The 18,566-nt window shown below is 46.6% G+C and overlaps 1 protein-coding gene across 9 annotated transcripts in view; it reads right to left on the reverse strand.

Annotated features, from left to right (window-relative positions):
* LOC110528761 (inositol polyphosphate-4-phosphatase type I A) overlaps positions 1-18,566 on the reverse strand; it is a 56,250-nt gene that overhangs the window by 24,363 nt on the left and 13,321 nt on the right. For all 9 annotated transcript variants that reach the window (XM_036982675.1, XM_036982674.1, XM_036982678.1 and 6 more), the window contains exons 2-10: positions 9,625-9,841; positions 9,340-9,384; positions 9,134-9,252; positions 8,524-8,640; positions 8,236-8,315; positions 4,967-5,081; positions 4,738-4,828; positions 4,008-4,155; positions 3,730-3,860 (exon numbers count right to left, since the gene is read on the reverse strand). In XM_036982675.1, the coding sequence (XP_036838570.1) occupies positions 3,730-3,860; positions 4,008-4,155; positions 4,738-4,828; positions 4,967-5,081; positions 8,236-8,315; positions 8,524-8,640; positions 9,134-9,252; positions 9,340-9,384; positions 9,625-9,730 (952 nt within the window). In that variant the 5' untranslated portion in view covers positions 9,731-9,841. The remainder of the gene's footprint in view (positions 1-3,729; positions 3,861-4,007; positions 4,156-4,737; positions 4,829-4,966; positions 5,082-8,235; positions 8,316-8,523; positions 8,641-9,133; positions 9,253-9,339; positions 9,385-9,624; positions 9,842-18,566) is intronic.

Raw genomic sequence — 18,566 nt, forward strand, 5'->3', positions numbered from 1 at the left:
AGACGCCAGCATCTCACCTAGCCAACAGGAAATGGAAATGCGTAGCGCCAAATGCTAATAGTACTCGCTACTCAAACTTTCATTAAAACACACATGCAGGGTACTGAATTAAAGCTACACTCGTTGTGAATCTAGCCAACATGTCAGATTTTTTAAATGCTTTTCGGCGAAAGCATGAGAAGCTATTATCTGATAGCATGCAACCCCCCGAAATACCTGAAGGGGACGTAAACAAAAGAATTAACGCAGAAATAAAATATAAAACATTCATTACCTTTGACAAGCTTCTTTGTTGGCACTCCTATATTTTTTCGATTAAATCCGTCCATGTATACCCAAAATGTCCATTTATATAGCCCGTCTGATCCAGGAAAAAAATGCTTTCCAAAACGCGACGTCATTTTTTAAAATTAAAAAAAGTTGCCTATAAACTTTGACAAAACACTTCAAACTACTTTTGTAACCCAACTTTAGGTATTTGTAAACGTTAATAATCGATCAAATTGATCACGGGCGATCTGTATTCAATAGCAGCTACTCTTGAAATCATGGTCCATTGTCTCTCTCCCATAAGCCTCCTCCTGTGTACTGGATGACAGGAAGTGCCTATTTCTCATTTCACCAAGGATTAAATCCAATTAAATTGCCAGTACTGGCGACATTGTGTGGAAGCTGTAGGAACTGTTAACGGGCCGCTATCTATTTTCTCTTGCCATAGACATTCAGAGACTGGCGGATGAATACCTTTTTTTTGTGACCAGGTTTTTCTTGGAATTTTGCCTGCCGTTCACGTTCTGTTATAGTCACAGACATGATTTAACCAGTTTTAGAAACTTCAGAGTGTTTTCTATCCACACATACTAATCATATGCTATATTCCTGGCATGAGTAGCAGGACGTTGAAATGTTGCACGATTTTTAACAAAATGTTGAAAAAATTCAAGAGAGCTCTAAGTTAATGACACTCTGTGCACTAGAAGTGCTCTTGTCCAATGAGAACACAGGGGGTCAACCCTCACTAGGTAGAACACTCAGGGATAAATGCATTAATGGTAATTTGTCATCAACAAAAGATTTACGAGGGGGATTTGATTGTTCACATTGGTGCAGTAGAATCATCTTAGAACCTAGATCCCATGTACCAGAACCTATTCAAGTCCAACCCCGGCGAACCCCATTTAGGACCTGTCATTGTCACAACCCAAGCAATATTTCTATACCACAATTTAATGAATCCTATCTGGGAATGTCAACATGTGTCAATTATAGGGTTTTCCCAATAGGATGTAGCTGGAAGAAGGGAACATGCAGCTCTGGATACCCCATTAGACTGAGGGTGGGACACACCATTATTGATGCGGAAACTGACGATCGTTCTCCTCATCAATTTGGCTCGGCAACATTTACTGATCATTATTGGATTTGTGGTGATAAAGCTGCTCTCCACCTACCTACAAATTGGACAGGCTGCTGTATTTTTGGTAAACTAAACATCTCCCTTGTGGTAATGCATAAAACTAATTCCTCTATTCCAAGCAGGTTAAGACTAATTAAGAGGGACATCTCGCAATCCAATAATGTCCCCAGTGACTCTCGACGTTCTGGTGTGGTTTAATCCTCTGGTATGGGGCATCAGAGAATGCACATGAGTTGGATAGGCTAGGATTTCATTTGGAATCCCTAGTAAATTTGACCACTGCAGGGTTTTCTATGATAAGACCAGAGTTACATGCCACTCAACTCATGGCAACACAAAATAGGGTGGCACTTGACATGTTGCTAGCACGTGAAGGAGGGGTGTGTCAAATTATAGGAGATCACTGTTGTACATTCATACCTCAGGGAGATGACAATTTGACTATTGTAGTGGAACATTTGAAAGAGCTTAGTGGTGTTCTCAAAAGGGAACACCAGCCTGACATCAACTGGAATCCGTTAGGGTGGGTTCAGTCAGTGTTTGGTGATTGGGCTGCGACCATTTTCCACTGGTTAATCTATGGTCTAATATTACTGATTGCTCTGTTGCTAATGATCATTTGTGTGAAGAAATGGTTTAATAAAGTGGTTGATGTTATTCTTACTATGCCCTTGCTTGCAAATGAAGTAGGTGTAGAGGAAGAATCTGAGATTGATGGACGACAATCAGGAGAACACAGTGAAATATTCTCACTGGACAGTGTAGATAGAGAGGGTTCACAGTATATAAATGATTTCCCTGAACTATCCTCTATTCCTGACTATATCTCTGATAGTGGGGAACCCAATTCTAAGCATGAGGACTTAGAGGGATGACTGTCCTATAGGTTGTGATGAGGCCTGTGTTTAGACACTGGTTCTCCTGCAATTTAGGGAGTATTTATATGTTTTGTTATTTTTACTCAACAAATGTATTAATCTGTATGATTAAACAGGTGCAAGTCTATTGTGGTATAAAAGTTGTAAACTCAGTCTCTGAAGGGTGAATACTTACATATACATTGAAGGGATTTGATTCTTTATTATCTTTAAATTTCGATTATGTATTTTTAATTGTATTATATACTCTGCAACTACTGTTAGTAAGGTGCCATGTTACTATTCTGATTCTTCAGAAGGGACTGAGTCCCTTGAGAGTGGAATGTGGGGGTGAATCAGAATTAGTTGGGTAACATAGATAAGATGTTTTATTTTGGGAGATACTTGTCATTTAGAATGTATCTTTTTGGACTATAGTGTTGGCAGTTTGCAGTTATCCTTTCTCTGCTAGGGCTCAGTTTCTTGGGCCCCAGAGAGGGGAGAGGTCAGGCCTGTCTTCATTTGTGAATGTATATTTTAAACCATGTGAAGGGATGATTGAGGGGGAACCAATTATTTCTTGGCTCCACAATGTATGTGTGCTAGTCACTCCCTACTTTTCTCATTGAGAAAATGAGTTTGTGGATGGGAGAGGAGGATGGCAGTGTCTGGAGCCATTGTATGTCCCCTCTGAGGTTGCCCTTATCTTTCCCTAGTATATGACCTAAGAGGCTCACTGTCTTCAGTGAGTTTGTCCAGGTTTGGGTGTATTTGAGATAGGAGTATCTAGAATTGACAATTGATATTTGCCATTGGATGAGGTAAAGTTTTGGTACTATGTTGTACCAAGAACGAGATAAGAACTTAGTTTAGGAGACCAAACTGATAATTTATAGCTAATGCTGTCTGGCTATGTGATACTCCTCTCTCAAGTAACAATCTTTCTTTGTGAAGTTCCTATAATCTGTGGTTTGTCATGTTGACTAGGGGGGTGGATCTTTGCTATAAAAGATCTGTTGCCATTATGTTGACGACTCAACTTTTTATTAGAGATACTGAAATGTTAAGTCAAAATGCTATTGCAAAAGCTTAATTATTAAAAGGTGAAGATTAAGCATAACTCTGACTGGTGTGTGATTTGCTCTCATCATTTGGTAATACAGGAAATTTCCACGACAGAGGTCAGAGAGAGTCTCCTGGTAATCGTGCGTGTGTACAGTACTAACCCTTGTAGTTGGTGAGGTCAGAGAGAGTCTCCTGGTAGTCGTGTGTGTGTGTGTGTGTGTGTGCGTACATTACTAACCCTTGTAGTTGGTGAGGTCAGAGAGAGTCTCCTGGTAGTCGTGTGTGTGTGTGTGTGTGCGTACAGTACTAACCCTTGTAGTTGGTGAGGTCAGAGAGAGTCTCCTGGTAGTTGTGTGTGTGTGTGTGTGTGTGTGTGTGTACAGTACTAACCCTTGTAGTTGGTGAGGTCAGAGAGAGTCTCCTGGTACGCGAGGATGATGGTCTGGTACTGAGTGACTATCTGTCGTCGTAGGTTCTCCCAGCATGGTGACAACTCCCCCAGCTCCTCCAGCTCACAAACCCTGAACACACACACTTCGGCAACTTAGGCATTCAATTATATTTTATTAATGCACACTCAATTAACAAATCCCTGGACACGGTCACAAATGTGCATGTCGGTGTGTGTATATGTCTCTGTGTGTGTGTGAATATGTGTAGTAGCGTACCTGACAGCGTCCTCCTCCAGCAGTAGTTTGACATACTGTCTGGGGATGTTGAGAGACAACACACTTTCAGCCATCTGTTCTAGCACCCGCAGGTGGTGACCGTCCGTGGTGGGGAAACGATACATTCTGGACATGGTGCCTCCAAACACTGAGAGACACGCACACGGAACATGCTCAACATCATCTAACACAATCTCTGAATCATTTCTTTTGCTCCACAGTCGAGTAATAAATGATAAAGCAGCTGTATATTTGAAGGTCACATTTTGTCTCGGTGATGATTTAAAGTGTAAGAGGAGCATGTGAAAAAGTATTTCCTTCCCAGAGAAAAATAAGCCATTCCACTGTATACAGATGTCTGTCTGTCCAGACACACACACACACACACACATCTGAGAGTGGTGACTAAGAAAAGCAACAATCTCTCACTGAGCGTACGGGTAATGACATTACTCAGTGAAACCTGCTAACATCCAGCCATGAGGGACGGATCGGATGGATGTCCAATCAAATCATTTAGAGCCGCAGAAATCATTTTTAGAACAGAATCACATTAGGTGAAATGTTACGGAAGATGATACCTAACTGCATTCGTCTCAGGTGACACTTATGAATTATTGGCGCCTGCTTACAAAGAGTCTCAGTGGGGAGACAGGCTCTTCTAGTGGGCTTTGGTAGAGGTGGTGCCAGTGGGCTGAGATAATGGGACAGACCCAGCTGTCCCGCCTACCTGATGTCAGCAGGGTGTCTTTGCATAAAGATGCATATTTGGCTCTGACACCCATGGATTCTGTCAGGCTCTCATCCACCGGAAGCACGGTCTGAGGCACACAGGGATAGAAGAGTCACACATGCAGGATGCACACACACACACACACACACGACCCTGGCCCCGGTCTCACAGGTGTCTGACATTTGGTGTCAGCGGTAGGGATCCGGCGAGAGTCTCGGAAGCTCACCCTGCCGTTGATGGCGTCTGGTAACCTGGCAACAGGCAGAGTCCTCTGGTCCCGCTTCTCCTCTATCTGCCAGGCAATGACGGTGATGTTCCCCACGTGCTTGTTCTCTGCAGATCTGTTCATCAATAACACACACCAATAGGGCTGTCAACGGCATCCCACAGGAACACACAGTCTACAGTCAGCAACGATCAAACAGCAGAAAACTATGACAGACCCAAAACAATCTAGCTGAAAAATGTATAGGCTTCATATTTACATTACTATGGAGCCATACATTTAAGCATCCTCGTCTGTTATAAGACAATAATCATTTGGGTGCTTACATTTGTCCTATTTCACAAATGTACAAGAATATATTATACATGTGTGAATATCCCAACTCCTCCTGAGACCCCCTCACAGAGTGGGGTCACGGCCAGGGTCAGCCATTGATAACTAAAGAATGAAACAGGATTAGGGAGTGTTGGCAGCAAGCAGGACACACCCTGGAAAAATTAGGGTTAAGTGCCTTGCTCAAGGGCACACAGATTTTGTTTTACCTTGCCGGCTCAGGTTACTGGCACAGCGCTCCAACCACTAGGCTACCTGCCACCTTACCAAAGGCATGGCCTATTTTATTTTATTTAACCAGGCAAGTCAGTTAAGAACAAATTCTTATTTTACAATGACGGCCTACCCCGGCGACGCTGGGCCAATTGTTCGCCACCCTATGGGACTCCCAATCACGGCCTATTGTGATAGAACCTGGATTCGAACCAGGGTGTCTGTAGTTACACTCCTAGCACTGAGACGCAGTGCCTTAGATCACTGCGCCACTCGGGAGCAATATGAATATAATTATAATCATAATGACATACGAATCCTGTCTGAATCAATTCCACCTGTCGGTCTCTCATACCCCGGGGTCAGGTGTAACCTGTGTCTCTCCTACCTCAGGGTCAGGTGTAACCTGTGTCTCTCCTACCTCAGGGTCAGGTGTAACCTGTGTCTCTCCTACCTCAGGGTCAGGTGTAACCTGTGTCCCCCCCTACCCCGGGGTCAGGTGTAACCTGTGTCCCCCTCTACCCCGGGGTCAGGTGTAACCTGTGTCCCCCCCTACCCCGGGGTCAGGTGTAACCTGTGTCCCCCCCTACCTCGGGGTCAGGTGTAACCTGTGTCTCTCCTACCTCGGGGTCAGGTGTAACCTGTGTCCCCCCCCCTACCCCGGGGTCAGGTGTAACCTGTGTCCCCCCCCCTACCCCGGGGTCAGGTGTAACCTGTGCTCCCCCCTACCCCGGGGTCAGGTGTAACCTGTGCTCCCCCCTACCCCGGGGTCAGGTGTAACCTGTGTCCCCCCCTACCCCGGGGTCAGGTGTAACCTGTGTCCCCCCCTACCCCGGGGTCAGGTGTAACCTGTGTCCCCCCCTACCCCGGGGTCAGGTGTAACCTGTGTCCCCCCCTACCCCGGGGTCAGGTGTAACCTGTGTCCCCCCCCTACCCCGGGGTCAGGTGTAACCTGTGTCCCCCCCTACCCCGGGGTCAGGTGTAACCTGTGTCCCCCCCTACCCCGGGGTCAGGTGTAACCTGTGTCCCCCCCTACCCCGGGGTCAGGTGTAACCTGTGTCCCCCCCTACCTCGGGGTCAGGTGTAACCTGTGTCTCTCCTACCTTAGGGTCAGGTGTAACCTGTGTCCCCCCCTACCCCGGGGTCAGGTGTAACCTGTGTTCCCCCCTACCCCGGGGTCAGGTGTAACCTGTGTTCCCCCCTACCCCGGGGTCAGGTGTAACCTGTGTCCCCCCCTACCCCGGGGTCAGGTGTAACCTGTGTCCCCCCCTACCCCGGGGTCAGGTGTAACCTGTGTCCCCCCCTACCCCGGGGTCAGGTGTAACCTGTGTCCCCCCCTACCTCAGGGTCAGGTGTAACCTGTGTCCCCCCCTACCCCGGGGTCAGGTGTAACCTGTGTCCCCCCCTACCCCGGGGTCAGGTGTAACCTGTGTCCCCCCCTACCTCGGGGTCAGGTGTAACCTGTGTCTCTCCTACCTCAGGGTCAGGTGTAACCTGTGTCCCCCCCTACCCCGGGGTCAGGTGTAACCTGTGTTCCCCCCTACCCCGGGGTCAGGTGTAACCTGTGCCCCCCCTACCCCGGGGTCAGGTGTAACCTGTGTCCCCCCCTACCCCGGGGTCAGGTGTAACCTGTGTCCCCCCCTACCCCGGGGTCAGGTGTAACCTGTGTCCCCCCCTACCCCGGGGTCAGGTGTAACCTGTGTCCCCCCCTACCTCAGGGTCAGGTGTAACCTGTGTCTCTCCTACCTCAGGGTCAGGTGTAACCTGTGTCTCTCCTACCTCAGGGTCAGGTGTAACCTGTGTCTCTCCTACCTCAGGGTCAGGTGTAACCTGTGTCTCTCCTACCTCAGGGTCAGGTGTAACCTGTGTCTCTCCTACCTCAGGGTCAGGTGTAACCTGTGTCTCTCCTACCTCAGGGTCAGGTGTAACCTGTGTCTCTCCTACCTCAGGGTCAGGTGTAACCTGTGTCTCTCCTACCTCAGGGTCAGGTGTAACCTGTGTCTCTCCTACCTCAAGGTCAGGTGTAACCTGTGTCTCTCCTACCTCAGGGTCAGGTGTAACCTGTGTCTCTCCTACCTCAAGGTCAGGTGTAACCTGTGTCTCTCCTACCTCAAGGTCAGGTGTAACCTGTGTCTCTCCTACCTCAGGGTCAGGTGTAACCTGTGTCTCTCCTACCTCAGGGTCAGGTGTAACCTGTGTCCCCACCTACCCCGGGGTCAGGTGTAACCTGTGTCCCCCCCTACCTCAGGGTCAGGTGTAACCTGTGTCCCCTCCTACCTCAGGGTCAGGTGTAACCTGTGTCTCTCCTACCTCAGGGTCAGGTGTAACCTGTGTCCCCCCCTACCCCGGGGTCAGGTGTAACCTGTGTCCCCCCCTACCCCGGGGTCAGGTGTAACCTGTGTCCCCCCCTACCCCGGGGTCAGGTGTAACCTGTGTCCCCCCCTACCTCAGGGTCAGGTGTAACCTGTGTCTCTCCTACCTCAGGGTCAGGTGTAACCTGTGTCTCTCCTACCTCAGGGTCAGGTGTAACCTGTGTCTCTCCTACCTCAGGGTCAGGTGTAACCTGTGTCTCTAACCTGTGTCTCTCCTACCTCAGGGTCAGGTGTAACCTGTGTCTCTCCTACCTCAGGGTCAGGTGTAACCTGTGTCTCTCCTACCTCAGGGTCAGGTGTAACCTGTGTCTCTCCTACCTCAGGGTCAGGTGTAACCTGTGTCTCTCCTACCTCAGGGTCAGGTGTAACCTGTGGTTCTTCTCCTGCAGCAACTCCTTCACAGGAAACAGAGCTGAGCCTAATAAATACATCTAGGTCAGGAGAAAGAGAAAGCGAGAGAAAGTGAGGGAGAGAGAAAGGATTCAGAGACAGACATCTAAGAAAACAACACTCCCAAGGTGGCTGGTGAGGGAAGGGAGGTGATGAGAGGAATGGGACTGACCTAGTAGTTAATTATCTGATGGGAGCAGGACATATTACTTGGTGTTTTAATGTCATCTTATCTAATATTCTACTCACCGTGCCCTGAGAGCGGTCCTTGACGTCGTACACAGACAGCTTGACCTGCGTCTGCTGGTTGATCAGAGAGTCCTGGAAGAAGGCTATGCTGCTCAGGAATATAGGGTTATTGGTGCCCTGTAGGGGGAAGCAATCAATCCATGAAGCTCTCATTGTTGCTTCATCTAAACTGTACACATACAGAAAGATATTAGTTAACAACATTCTAAAATCATGTTTTATTGTCACGTACACCAGATAGGTGCAGTAGATTGTGTTGTTTTACAGTGTTGTTTTACAGGACGCAGAGGGACGACGGCAGTAGGGGGCAGAGGGACGACGGCAGTAGGGGGCAGAGGGACGACGGCCCCAGGGGGCAGAGGGACGACGACAGTAGGGGGCAGAGGGACGACGGCCCCAGGGGGCAGAGGGACGACGGCAGTAAGGGGCAGAGGGACGGCGGCAGTAAGGGGCAGAGGGACGGCGGCAGTAAGGGGCAGAGGGACGGCGGCAGTAGGGGGCAGAGGGACGACGGCAGTAGGGGGCAGAGGGACGACGGCAGTAGGGGGCAGAGGGACGACGGCAGTAGGGGGCAGAGGGACGACGGCAGTAGGATGATGGTCTGTCTCACCTCGATGATCTCAGTCTGGGTGTGTTTGGTCCAGAAGGCCTGGGGAGGGGTGGTGCAGCTCACTGCCACAAAGCTGCTGGGTTTCCGTTCCAGAGCTGGGGTCACCAACTCATTACAGGCTGGGGAGGAAGGGACACAGCACGTTGGAACGCATGGAACAAGAAATGAAAGACAAATTCCTTTAGAAGTTAATTTACTGTACTCACCCACACTGAACTCTAGAACAGGCTCATCTGGATCCTGGCTGTTCCCTACAAAACAGCAAAGTAGCATTAACTCATACAAGTCATTAACCACTAATTCAGTTGGCAGAAGTGAAAGGACAACAGTGATAAAAACATGTTGGTGTACCTTGATATACAGACTGGATCAACAGGATGTGTACAAGGCAGGAAGTAATTCCATTACCAATTGTTCATCACATGGTCTCTCATATGGTTTGTCTCCTTGATATAGTCTGTGTCCAACACACAACCCTTTCCCATTCTCACCTGCGAGTGCCAGGCCGATCATCTCAGAGGAGAGGTCAAAGGTGTTGGCCCGGTACACTGACCAGGGTCTCTGGTGGCGGGGGCTACGCTCTCTAGCCTCCGACATCCTGATCCTGCTGGCCTTCTCCAGGGGGGAGGAGAGGCACACACCCTTGGTGAGAACACACACCCTTGTACTGAGCCACTCCACGACCCCGCCTGGGCCTTCCTCTACGAGCTGAGAGAAGGAGGGAGAGATAGGGAGAAAGAGGGACAATGATAAACATAAGGGACCACACCGGTATCCATTCACATCTCCACTCTGACCATTGTTTCTCTCTCTCTTTTCCCTCTCTATACCTCCCCTTCATCTTCTCCGCTCACGTTTCGCTTTTGGTGCAGGAGCACTGCAGGCTGTGGAGGTGGCTGGACTCCCAGAGGAGAGGCTAGTCCACATACAAAGAGAGATGGACGGAAATATATATAGAGAGAGAGACAGGGATGGAGGGACATCGACAGAGAGAGCAGCACGTGTCTGTGAACATGCAGTTAGACATCATTACTCTGCTTCAACAGCATCCCCAGGGCACTGCATCTATCTCTCTGCTGCACAATCTGCTCTCAACCGCATCTGACAAATTAGATTATTTGCATGTGTGTGTGTGCGCACGCGCGTCCGTCTGTCCCTCAGTGCGGGTCTATATGTGTACTCATGTTTATCTAGCAAGGCTTTTGTCCATAGAGTCCTAAATTCATAGATTTCAGAGTTTTGATACAGTGGATGCATGGTCTTTGTTTGGGCACAAAGTGTACAACATGAAGTAAACACAGACTGTCCTTCAGCCTGCCAGCAGACAGGAACAAGCTCTGAATACGACAATGTTATTCGTCCTGTTTACACAATGGTCTCCCGTTATTTCAAAACTGTTGCTTACAATTTCAAGGGGCACTTTATCACATTAATTCAGAGAGAAGCCACGATAGAGTAGGTGTCAAATCACACATATTTCAACCCTCGAGTCATCAGTTAATTGATAGAAAAGAGGAACTGAGAGTTATAAAACGTATTAAATAATGGCAGCATACAGTGCCTTCAGAAAGTATTCAGACCCCTCGACTTTTCCCACATTGTTATGCAACAGCCTTATTCTAAAATGTATACAATATTTTAGTCCCCTCATCAATCTACACACAATACCCCATAATGAAAAAGTGAAAAGGTTTTGATTTTTCTAAAATATATATATTTGGAAAAGGCACACACCTGTCTATATAAGGTCCCACAGTTGACTGTGCATGTCAGAGCAAAAACCAAGCCAAGAGGTTTAAGGAATTGTCCATAGAGCTCAGAGACAGGATTGTGTCGAGGCACAGATCTGGGGAAGGGTACCAACACATTTCTGTAACATTGAAGGTCCCAAAGAGCCCAGTGGCCTCCATCATTCTTAAATGGAAGAAGTTTGGAACCGCCAAGACTCTTCCTAGAGCAGGCCGCCGGGCCAAACTGAGGAATCGGGGGAGAAGGGCCTTGTTCAGGGAGGCGACAAAGAACCCTATTTGTCACTCTTACAGAGCTCCACAGTTACTCTGTGGAGATCGGAGAACCTTCCAGAAGGACAACCATCTCTGCAGCACTCCTCCTAATCAGGCCTTTATGGTAGTGTGGCCAGACGGAAGACAATCCTCAGTAAAAAAGGAACATGACAGCCTGCTTGGAGTTTGCCAAAAGGCACCTAAAGGACTCTCAGACCATGAGAAACAAGATTCTCTGTTCTGATGAAATTGATTGAACTCTTTGGCCTGAAAGCCAAGCATCACGTCTGGAGGAAACCTGGCACCATCCCTATAGAGCGCATTTCTGCTCTCACTCCTCATCACAAAACCATCCAATGTCCCTCCCACTCCTCATCCTCTCCCCAAACTCCCCCTCAGGTGACAAAGTTCATCCAGGGAAGGCCCTCAGCCATTTGCCAGTTAGCCCAGGAACCAGGCCTCTCCTCAAACAGGAACAATTAGCCCATTTACACTGAGGCTGGAGGCTGTGGGTAGTAGACCAGCCCTGGTCTACTTAACAGCTTCAATAGAGATCCACTCTATTTCTGTCACTGCTAACAGCTGGAGTATAGTAGCTAGCAACAGCCCACAGCACCAGGGCTAGAACACCTCAGAGAGACTAGGTCAGGCAAGGAGGAAAAGGTCAGAGCTGCTTGCTTTCACATACGTCTATTGACAATACCCAGCTGAGTCAAGATGATCAACACTGCCTGGATGTGCCGTATAAACAAAACCACTTATTAAGGTTCCGTTGAACGCTTTGTTCCTCTGTGATACCAGAGGTCCACTTCCACTTCCAAAGGGGGCATATGTCTGCCATATCCTTAACAGGTTAAATGACAAGTGTTGGGCTGATATGTAGGGCATCCTTTATGCAGAGAGCCTTTCAAGCTTTCATGTGGACTTTCCCAGAGATTCAGCTGTGGCGAGATAATACAAACAGCAGGATGTTTTTCTACGGATTCTGATGGAACCACTCCATCTACCCCCGACTGTCTCCATGGTAACAACAGTGCACTCTTCAAAGTATCACTCTGGGCCTTGCTCAATGAAACACATTAACCAGGTTTCCTGAAGAAAAAGGTTTACTTATTTAGTTGGACTGTAAGGACATAGACATGGCAGAAGGGTTAGTCATCAGCTTGACTGGAAGGCACATTACTGTGTGTTATGATGATGATGATGATGATGAGTAGGAGGAGAAGGATGAGGACTTCCTGCTAGCTTAATGATGTCTGCTCTGATCAAGTAGGTAAACTTCCCCTGCAGGTCAGTGTTTCTCCTAGGTTGCATTAAGGACATCCTGCTAGCTAATGATGTCTGCTCTGATCAAGTAGGTAAACTTCCCCTGCAGGTCAGTGTTTCTCCTAGGTTGCATTAAGGACATCCTGCTAGCTAATGATGTCTGCTCTGATCAAGTAGGTAAACTTCCCCTGCAGGCCAGTGTTTCTCCTAGGTTACATCAAAAGAAAGGAAGGGAACTAAATACCCAGACTGCATAGACCAAAATATTTGAATATTTGAAATATATGTTTAGGCAGGGGTGTGCAACAGAGCTAGGGAAGGGGGGTGGGGGTCCCGCCTATGCATTCATAGGGGAAACCTTGTCATAGAGCCACACATCAGAGTGCCGTCAGTTCTGCATCATTCCACAGAGGCTGGGCTGGGGGCTTTCCTGGCAGGAGTACAAGGTGCTGGAGGCCTGTCTTGTCTAATCAGGCAGAAATGCTGGAGGAGAGCCCATCGATAGCTAGCGGATGCTGCTGGTGGTGAAAAGCTCAGCAGATACAGGTCTGGTTAGCACACTCATCACAGATCCTCTTCTGCCCTGCCAGAGCGAGCACATGTGGCTCTGGTCAAATAAAGTGCACTATATAGGCAATAGGGTGCACTTCAGGGAATGAATCCAAATGTCTTGTATGTGCTCTCTGTACAATGGATCAACATAGATTGAATTCATGGTCAGGTTCTTTGGCTACTATCTACAACTGTTCTGTAATTGCCTGGTAAGAGCCAAATGGTAGCAGGCGGTGGTAGGCCTGGTCACCGACGACAATGGTGCCAGGATCGTGGACTACAGGAAAGGGAGGGCCAAGCACACCCCCATCCACATCGACAGGGCTGTAATGGAGCGGGTTGAGAGTCAAGTTCCTCTGTGTCCACATCACCAAGGAAGTAACATGGTCCTCACACACTAACACAGTCAAGAAGGCACGACAACACCTCTTCCCCCTCAGGAGGCTGAAAAGATTTGACATGGGCCCTCAGATCCTCAAAAGGTTCTACAGCTGCACCATTGAGAGCATCTTGACTGGCTGCATCACCGCTTATGGCAACTGGCTGGCATCTGACCGTAAGGTGCTACAGAGGGTAGTACATACGGCCCAGTACATCACTGGGGCCAAGCTTCCTGCCATCCAGGACCTCTATACCAGGCTGTGTAAGAGGAAGACCCTAAAAATTGTCAAAGGCTCCAGCCACCCTAGTCATAGACTGCTCCCTCTGCTACCGCACGACAAGTGGTACCGATGCACCAAGTTTGGAACCAACAGGACCCTAACAGCTTCTACCCCCAAGCCAGAAGACTACGAAATAGTTAACCAAATAGCTATCTGCACTGACCCCCCTGCACAAAATCTTTTGATGCATCATAAGCTTCTGCTACCGTTTATTATCTATACTGTTGCCTAGTCACTTTACCCCTACCTATACAGTGCCTTGCGAAAGTATTCGGCCCCCTTGAACTTTGCGACCTTTTGCCACATTTCAGGCTTCAAACATAAAGATATAAAACTGTATTTTTTTGTGAAGAATCAACAACAAGTGGGACACAATCATGAAGTGGAACGACATTTATTGGATATTTCAAACTTTTTTAACAAATCAAAAACTGAAAAATTGGTCGTGCAAAATTATTCAGCCCCTTTACTTTCAGTGCAGCAAACTCTCTCCAGAAGTTCAGTGAGGATCTCTGAATGATCCAATGCTGACCTAAATGACTAAAGATGATAAATACAATCCACCTGTGTGTAATCAAGTCTCCGTATAAATGCACCTGCACAGTGATAGTCTCAGAGGTCCGTTAAAAGCGCAGAGAGCATCATGAAGAACAAGGAACACACCAGGCAGGTCCGAGATACTGTTGTGAAGAAGTTTAAAGCCGGATTTGGATACAAAAAGATTTCCCAAGCTTGAAACATCCCAAGGAGAACTGTGCAAGCGATAATATTGAAATGGAAGGACTATCAGACCACTGCAAATCTACCAAGACCTGACCGTCCCTGTAAACTTTCAGCTCATACAAGGAGAAGACTGATCAGAGATGCAGCCAAGAGGCCCATGATCACTCTGGATGAACTGCAGAAATCTACAGCTGAGGTGGGAGACTCTGTCCATAGGACAACAATCAGTCATATATTGCACAAATCTGGCCTTTATGGAAGAGTGGCAAGAAGAAAGCCATTTCTTAAAGATATCCATAAAAAGTGTTGTTTAAAGTTTGCCACAAGCCACCTGGGAGACACACCAAACATGTGGAAGAAGGTGCTCTGGTCAGATGAAACCAAAATGGAACTTTTTGGCAACAATGCAAAACGTTATGTTTGGCGTAAAAGCAACACAGCTGAACACACCATCCCCACTGTCAAATATGGTGGTGGCAGCATCATGGTTTGGGCCTGCTTTTCTTCAGCAGGGACAGGGAAGATGGTTAAAATTGATGGGAAGATGGATGGAGCCAAATACAGGACCATTCTGGAAGAAAACCTGATGGAGTCCGCAAAAGACCTGAGACTGGGACGGAGATTTGTCTTCCAACAAGACAATGATCCAAAACATAAAGCATAATCTACAATGGAATGGTTCAAAAATAAACATATCCAGGTGTTAGAATGGCCAAGTCAAAATCCAGACCTGAATCCAATCGAGAATCTGTGGAAAGAACTGAAAACTGCTGTTCACAAATGCTCTCCATCCAACCTCACTGAGCTCGAGCTGTTTTGCAAGGAGGAATGGGAAAAAATGTCAGTCTCTCGATGTGCAAAACTGATAGAGACATACCCCAAGCGACTTACAGCTGTAATCGCAGCAAAAGGTGGCGCTACAAAGTATTAACTTAAGGGGGCTGAATAATTTTGCACGCCCAATTTTTCAGTTTTTGATTTGTTAAAAAAGTTTGAAATATCCAATAAATGTCGTTCCACTTCATGATTGTGTCCCACTTGTTGTTGATTCTTCACAAAAAAATAAAGTTTTATATCTTTATGTTTGAAGCCTGAAATGTGGCAAAAGGTCGCAAAGTTCAAGGGGGCCGAATACTTTCGCAAGGCACTGTATGTACATATCTACCTAAATGACATCGTACCCCTGCACATGGACTCGGTACTGGTACCCTGTGTATATAGCCATGCTATTGTTAATCATTGTGTATTCCTTGTTTTACACATTTTTTTCTATAGTTTTTCTCTCTGCATTTATGGGAAGGGCCTGTAAGTAAGCATTGCACTGCTAGTCTACACCTGTTGTTTATGAAGCATGTGACAAATAACATTTGATTTATAGCGCCAGAGTGAGGAGAGCCTGATGATTAGTAACTCACATGAACTGGGACACATGTGCTTTTGGAGCTTCCACAGCTAGGTTAACAAACCTTTGCTGGGTTTCTGACGTAGTTTCTCACATGCAGTAACAACTGGAGAATACCGCACAGACTGGGCTGGGACCAGACTTGGTTTAAAACAGTTTCTAGGTTTGCGAATACGGGTTTGATGAATTCTGTGTCTTTGTGTAACCCTGGGCACCTGGTACTGTAGGTTAACCAGATATGAGTAAACAGAGACATTGACACTTGTGAAATTGTCCTCACCAGAGAAGCTAAGGACTTACAATGCAACTTACAATATGTTTCTACCTGATTAAACTTAAAGGGGGGGGGGGGGGGGGTGACACCAAAGGCGACAGCTAGTCTTACTGGTGGCCGATCTGACTGGCAGGGTTTTCACTTCTGCTGTTATGTTAAATCTAACGCTGCACGCAACAGACAAGCTCTCTATGAAGAAACCGGTTGAGTGAGTGAGCGCGTTTTGACTTTGAGGACCCTGTGAGGCGTCCACGGTACTGCCTGAAATCATATTTCTCCCTTCTCTCCCTGTTTACTTCCTCTCCTTCCCAGCAGACTACACTCCTGCTAATTCAACCGTTAATGAGTCTAATTCAGCCGTGTGACTCAGTGACTCCAACAGGATTACCAGCCAAGCGACAAGATCATTCTTTAATTTGTCTTGAATCTAAAAAGCTCAGCTTGCCTTGGTTGTGAAAGCCCCTCAAGGCTCCGAGTTTCTTCCCACTCTGTGCTGGTTTCAGGAACCTCCCTCCAGAACTCCCCTGAGTGGGATTGACACTATCACACGGAGGGGTCTTGTCCAACCACACCTGGAAATGAGGATGTGTTTGTATCAAGGGTTTCTCTGCTCTCAGTCTCAGACAGTCTCCAAGCCTGAGAAGGGCAGTGTGGAGGAGAGCTCAGTCCTGTTGCCCTTAAAAGGCAAAAAACTGTTTCTGTGTTGACTGACTGCCAAGGTTCTGACTGTCCAGGCCAGGCATCACACACACACACGACGACAAACTAAAAGCATACCGTCTCAGAGTTTCCTCAGATCTGGACTTCCCATCTCTGCCTTATCAAACACACCTATACAGAAGGCAGGATAACGGCTCTCCCTCCATGTCACTAGTTTCCATCTTACTGTGGTCCTCCTGCACTCCCAGCCCACATTAGTTATTTTTATAGCCCCGGCCTTGTCTAAACAGACTTCAACTCTGCACCACACCAGTATCTGTGTCATAATGACTATGGAGAAGGTAAACACTGCTGGAGAGCAAACAGAGTACATTCATAAAATAAAATAAAATCTCTTTTGACACTAACAGTGCTTATTTTATCTGTCTAAATGAGGTGCTGTGAGTAAGCCCTGTATCAGGGTCAAATAGCACTGGATTCATCATCTGTCGAGTCTCTATCAAAATAATATCTCCAAAATCTTAGACTTCCCTGCCATTTTCATTTCCTGAATAAATATCCAGATAAATGTGTAGGTGCAGAAAGTCTTACATATTCTTCACCTTCATTTACATGATGTAGAGTAGTTAGAGCTGCCCTCCAGACTAGACTAGCTACCTAGTTCCTACAGTAGTTAGTGTTGATCTCCAGACTAGAGGTCGACCGATTAAATCAGAATGGCCGATTAAATTAGGGCCGATTTCAAGTTTTCATAACAAATCGGTAATCGGCATTTTTGGACGCCGATTATGACCGATTACATTGCACTCCATGAGGAGACTGCGTGGCAGGCTGACTACGCGAGTGCAGCAAGGAGCCAAGGTAAGTTGCTAGCTAGCATTAAACTTATCTTATAAAAAACAATCAATCTTAACATAATCACTAGTTAACCTAGTAATATCATCAACCATGTGTAGTTAACTAGCTTGTCCTGCATTGCATATAATTGATGCGGTGCCTGTTAATTTATCATCGAATCACAGCCTACTTCTCCAAACGGGTGATGATTTAACAAGTGCATTCGCGAAAAAAGCCTAACCATAAACATCAATGCCTTTCTTAAAATCAATACACAGGTATATTTTTAAACCTGCATATTTAATTAATATTGCTTGCTAACATGAATTTCTTTTAACTAGGACAATTGTGTTACTTCTCTTGTGTTCTGTGCAAGCAGAGTCAGGGTATATGCAGCAGTTTGGGTTGCCTGGCTCGTCGCGAATTGTGTTAAGACCATTTCTTCCTAACAAAGCTCAGAATTAATTTGCCAGAATTGTACATAATTATGAAATAACATTGAAGGTTGTGCAATGTAACAGCAATATTTTGACTTAAGGATGCCACCCTTTAGATAAAATACGGAACGGTTCCATATTTCACTGAAAGAATCAACGTTCTGTTTTGGAAATGATAGTTTCCGGATTTGGCCATATTAATGACCTAAGGCTCGTATTTGTGTTTATTATAATTAAGCCTATGATTTGATATTCTATAGAGCAGTCTGACTGAGCGGTGGTAGGCACCAGCAGGCTCGTAAGCATTCATTCAAACAGCACTTTCCTGCATTTGCCAGCAGCTCTTCGCTGTGCTTCAAGCATTGCGCTGTTTATGATTTCAAGTCTATCAACTCCTGAGATTAGGCTGGCAATACTATAGTGCCTATAAGAACATCCAATAGTCAAAGGTATATGAAATACAAATGGTATAGAGAGAAATAGTCCTATAATTCCTACAACTTCTTACCTGGGAGTATTGAAGACTCATGTTAAAAGGAACCACCAGCTTTCATATGTTCTCATGTTCTGAGCAAGGAACTTAAAACATTAGCTTTTTATTACATGGCACATATTGC

This window comes from Oncorhynchus mykiss, chromosome 7 (assembly GCF_013265735.2).
Source record: "Oncorhynchus mykiss isolate Arlee chromosome 7, USDA_OmykA_1.1, whole genome shotgun sequence".
Lineage (NCBI taxonomy): Eukaryota > Metazoa > Chordata > Actinopteri > Salmoniformes > Salmonidae > Oncorhynchus > Oncorhynchus mykiss.